Here is a 5,598-nt window from a genome sequence, read left to right as displayed (position 1 = left end):
TAAATCTTCTGCAAGGTTTTGGGATAAATCTTACTTGATATGACATTATTTTAAAATGCTTCTTTAGATTCAGTTTGCTAATATATTATTTAGGATTTTTGCATCTATATGCATTAGTGACATTTGCCTGTAATTTTTCTGTTTTGTACCATCTTTATGTGGTTTTAATAATCAGGGTTATATTTGCTTCATAAAATGAGTTGGGGAGTCACCCCTCTCTCTTTTCCGGAGGAGTTTTTAATAGATAGGTATTATTTGGTTTTTGAAGTTTTGGCATATTTTAGCTAGCAAGCTGAAAATGTATTTTGGGGAGAGAGTAGGTAGGGAGATGTTTGACTACCAGTGCCATTTTGTCATCATTATAACTCTATTCTGGTTTTTCACCTCATTGAACTTATTCTTCAGTTGTATATGTTTTTCTACAGAATTATCTATTTCATCTACATTGTCAAATTTATTTGAATTGCATTGTTCATAGTATTCACTTATGATTTTTAAAAACTACTTCATCTCTAATTCTGTATCTGCACCTAATATTGTTTATTTATACCTTCATTTTCTTGTCTTGTCTTTACTTTTTTGAGGACTGATTGGACTAGGGTTTGTCATTTTAATAGTCTTTTCAAAAACTTGAGTTTTGACTTTACTAATCCTAGTGTTCTTTTTCTCTATTTCATTAGTGTTTTCTCTTATTGCAATTATTTCCCTCTTTCTTTTGTCTTCATGTTTAGTCCATTATTATTCTTTTAACTCTTGTTTTGAAAGCTCATTTTATTAAGTTTTAATCCTTCTTATTCTCTAATACATTCATTTAATGCTATAAATTTCTCTCTAAAGACTTGCTTTAACATCATCCTGACATTTAAATATGTATTATTTTTGTTTTTATATTTAGTTCTTAATATTTTATCATTTACCTTAGGGTTTTTATTTTATCCATAAAATATTTATGTGAGTGCTTTTAGTTTCCAAGTGTTTTGGTGTTTGAGACTGTTTTTTGCATATTTATTTTTACTTTTATTGCCTTTTGTTTAGAGAATTTGCCCTGTGTGGGGTTTTTTGTGTTTCTTGTGGCCTAGCACATGGTCAGCTTTTTAAGTGTTCCTTGTATGCTTAATAATAACTTACATCCCCTCAGTTTTGGGGGTTCAGAGTTCTATTTATGTTTTTTAAGGTCAATTTTACTAATTTTATTATTCAAATCATCTTTTTCTATTAAATTTAAGTCTGTCTCATCCGTCAATTTCTGAGAGAAGTATGAATTTATCAATTTCTGTGATCCATTTTTTCAAACTTTGCATTATTTATGTTGAGGCTCCATTATTAGATATACATAGGTTCAGAATAATTTTATTTTCCTAATGAATTATTTATCATTAAGTAAAAACACTTAATACTCCTAAATATGTTTTTGTCTTAAAAATCTCTCGGATAGTAATTTAGTTATACCAGCCTTCTTTGGCTTAGTATTTGCCCCAGTATATCTATTTAGAGTCTTTCATGTTTTTTAATTTTTTTTTATTCTCTAAACGTTAGCTGCCCTACGCTTGGGGGTGGCTGTGCCACAATCTCCCTAAACTCTCTTTCTGGTGAGCTTATCCTGTCACAATGCCTCCCATGTTTCCAAACCTGACATCCCACTTGAACTCCAGATGCATTTTTTTCAGCTATCTGAATGACACTAATAGGCATCTCAGATTTTACATGCCATGCGTTTCCCACCCTTCCTCCCCAGATGTGCCCCTGGCAAAATCCCCAGACTAAGAAATAGCACTACCATCAACCCAGGTGTTCAAGTCCAAACACCAGAACCGAGATTATTTTCATTTCCCATTTCTCACCTCTGGTCCATGAGCAAATCTTCTTGATTCATGCAAATGCATCTGGAATTTGTCTAGGTCTCTTCATTTCCTCTGTCACCACCACAGTTCCAGCTACCGTCATCTCTCTTCTGGACTAGCTACATTATCTCCTAACTTGTCTCCCAGCTTCAACTCTCCTGACCCCTCTACATTCTTCTAAGCAGCCAGAGTCACTGACAACACTCAGGGAGAATTATTGTACGTTATAGTCAATATCACAAATTTGACTTTCAGCCTTGACATTATATTTTTCACTCCTTCTATTGATGTAATTTGGGGTTTTGGGTACCATGGTACTTTAATGGAAGAAAGGGGACAATTGAAGGAAAAAACAATATTTGGATGTTTTGTAAGGGCAATATGCAGGTCCAGCTCGGTGACCTGGGAAGTCACTCCCGTGTCTATGGGAAAGTCAGCCTAAGGCTCAGTTACCATTATCACTGTTGCCCAGGGTGAGCTTGTCAAAGAGATAGTCTGCCAAGCTGGCTTTTGGGGTCTCCACTTTGCTATCTAGTTAACATTAACAAGCAATAATATTTGCATATTTTATTAATCAAAAAAATTTCAGGTAAAATTTAAGAACCCTTTGTTTTAATCCCTGCCCAATCCCATTCCCTTCACTCCTTCCCCAGAGGCAATTGGGGAATCACAATTGTGATTTTCAGGCCACGTCTTTAGGCTTTTACCATGCACAGGTACCCACATTCACCAGGGTCCCAGACCAGCCACCCCACACCCCCACTTTGTTTATGAGGGGAAGATTGATTTTGTGTTTCCCAGGGTCCCATGGAATACCTTCTCCCTCCATCCACAGAGATCCCGAGCTGCATGTGGATGGGACATGGGTGGGCGGAGAGACTCCTGGATACCTGACTTAAAACTTAAAAGATGAGATCTGCACACATGAAATCAAGGACAGAGCTTTATTTATTTAGGAACCACATAACTGTATTGGAAGAAATGGCAAAACTGGAAGAAAAAAAAAGTGAACGTTTTGCAAGGGCAATATTGCAATATGCATGCTCGGTATGGTGATCAGGGGAAGTCACCCTGTGGCTCTGGGGAAAGCAGTCCAAACTCAGTTGTTACTGCCGTCCCCCAGGGTGAGCTTGTCGAAGAGGTACTCTGCCAGGCCGTCTGCTGGGGCCCCCATCTTGAGCAGGTTGGTGAGATGGTCCCCCAACTCCTTCATGGACTTGACTTCCTCGAGCAGGAGGTGACTCTCCAGGAAGTGGCACAGATGGGGATCCGCCTTGTCAGTGGCCAGCTGGTGCAGATCGAGCAGGCTCTGGTTGACGTTCTTCTCCAGCTGGAGCGCACACTCCATGGCCTTCAGGCCGCTCTCCCAGTCGTCGCGGTCTGGCTTCTTGATGTCGCCAAGGCGGAGGCGGCCTCCGCGCTGGTTCTGCAGCTGCATCAGCCTCTCGGCGTGCTCCCTCTTCTGGCGCGACTGCTGCAGGAACAGCTGGAAGAAGTGCTTCAGGGCCACGTCGGCCCTGTCGAAGTAGTAGGCCATCGACATGTACACGTAGGAGGCGTACAGCTCCAGGCAGATCTGGCCGTTGATGGCGGCCTCGCAGTCGGGGTGGTAGTTCTGGAGCACCTGCGAGGGCTGCGCGGTCGCCATGGCTGGAGGCGCGAAGGCGAAGGCGACCTCAAGGTGTTCCCAGAGTAGGTGATGAAGGCGCCGTTGGGTGAGCTCTGGCTCAGTGGCAGTTCTGGCTCGCGACCAAAATGGCGTCACACCAAATTGGGAGTGTCCGTTATTTTACGGAGGTGGGGGAGATCCGTTTTACGTTACGTTACGTTACGTTGCGTCACGTCACATTGTGTCACGTTACGTTATGTTATATTACTTTACGGTGGGCGGGGTAGCTGGGAGGGGCTCAAGCGTGGTGTTCTAGGTTGGATCAGGGCTTGGATGAATCCGGGAGACTGTGTGCTAAGCGTCAGCACTATATGATATTTTAAAACTTTATTCATGAATATAGATGCAAGCATCTTAAGTTAATCATTTGCATGATTTCTTTGAGCAGCTTAATTGAATATTGTCCTAATGTGATTGTTTCATTAAATATAGTGCTTTTGAGGTCTCATTAGTTATGTTTAATATCGCACAGTTTTATTTGAATGTTAGATAAATCAGTGATTTCAACATCCATACTGATGACACTTCTGATAGCCTCCTCACTCGGTTCCTAGACTTAGTAAGTCCAGTGACCTCCGCTTTTCTCTTTCTAGTCATGGTCTAGTTCACGCTCCTCTGACAGGAGAGCACCACCTCTAGAGCCTCAGTGAATCTTTCCACCTCTCCGTCTTTCACTCTTTCTGAGCTTGTTCTTCACTCCCTTTATTCTCTCATCTCTTAATCTTTCAGCACAGTCCTAGAAGCACGTTCCTTCTGCCCTGTCTGGAGCCCGGTAGGACAGATTCAATGATCTCATCGCTGATATCCTAGATTTGCTCTCCCCCTTCACCTGGCTTGTCAATTACCTTCCTCTTGGCTACGTACACACTTCCCTTTTCTCTGGCAGAAAACAAAAGGTTTAGGTGCATTCTTAGAGAAAGCACTTACCCACGGGGATGTATTCATTCCCTCCAACCTCATTTGTTCTTTCGCTGACACTCAACAAGTCTCTTTGTAAGCCCAATTATGTTGTATGGAATGAGCCACCGTGGTAGGGAATACCACTGATCTCAAATGGCCTTTCCTTCATTCATTAATTCATTCAACAAATACTTATTGATTACCTGCTATGGCCCAGGCGCTGGTCTAGGATTTGGGCATATATGAGTAACAAAGAGAAACAAAGTCTCTGTTTCCTTAGTGTTGTATTCTAGTGGAGAAGCAGACAAAAACAAAACAAAACAAAAAAACTACCATTTTTCCCCCTTATTGTCTCAAGTAAATACATACAAGATATTACACATGTGCATGGAAATAAAAAAGACGAAATATGTTCATAGAATTCAAGGATATTATAGTGGGAGACAGAAGATCAACCTAGGTATTTATAATTAATTTGTGCATTAATTCAACAACCATTCATATACTCCAAATATGTGTCAGACGCTGTGTTTGATTCTTGAGATGTGCAGAAGAATCAAATGTGGTCTGTGTTCTCAAGTTATAAGACAGAATGACAGAATATTATAAGTACTCTCAGGTAAAGTTAGGATAAAATGCCTAATTTCACATAAAGATTTAATCCCATAGCTTTGATTAATGCACCTTTTTTGGTCTCTGTTTCTCTTTTGGAAGCTTATCCTATTTTATGATCAGAGTTTATGAAGAAAGAAAAGGATCACATATCAAATGTCATGATGTAAACTTATTTAAACAGTTCTAGAGACATTTAATTGCTGATTCTGTAAAGAAATAAAATAACAACAGTGTCTATTTCATAAGTTGATTTTAATGATAAAATCACACACTAGAGATGGAAGAGAATTACGTGGTCAGTTTCTGAGTGAGATAATGTTGTGTTCTGTGTTTTCTTAACACCAGTGTTGAGTCTTAATGTAATTGTAGACTTTCAAAGTTTCCTTGGGAGATTTCAATTTAGACTTGATTGTAAGAATCTATTTAAGTAGGAGTCTTGATGTTGTAGAGCATTTTCTCAGTATTTCCCAAGATTATTTAATAATTAATTTCTACCTACAATTTTACACTTCAAATACTTGAAATAATAAGACTATTGAATGGTTATGTGTATACTAAGGAATGATAATGGTG

General features: G+C 39.5%; 1 protein-coding gene across 1 annotated transcript; it reads right to left on the bottom strand.

Annotated features, from left to right (window-relative positions):
- Positions 1–2,940: 2,940 nt before the first annotated feature.
- On the bottom strand, positions 2,941–4,850 carry LOC139042603 (ferritin heavy chain-like). Its single transcript, XM_070501756.1, has one exon. The coding sequence runs from the start codon at positions 3,487–3,489 to the stop codon at positions 2,941–2,943; it is 549 nt and encodes a 182-aa protein (XP_070357857.1). The 5' UTR covers positions 3,490–4,850.
- Positions 4,851–5,598: the final 748 nt, after the last annotated feature.

The sequence above is a fragment of the Equus asinus genome, chromosome X, assembly GCF_041296235.1.
Source record: "Equus asinus isolate D_3611 breed Donkey chromosome X, EquAss-T2T_v2, whole genome shotgun sequence".
Classification (NCBI taxonomy): Eukaryota; Metazoa; Chordata; class Mammalia; order Perissodactyla; family Equidae; genus Equus; species Equus asinus.
Note: the sequence above shows the minus strand (reverse complement) of the source record. Positions and strands in the feature narration are given on the sequence as shown.

Coding starts and splice junctions, on each gene's coding strand:
- LOC139042603 (XM_070501756.1), bottom strand. CDS start 3,489: ATGGCGACCGCGCAGCCCTCGCAGGTGCTCCAGAACTACCACCCCGAC.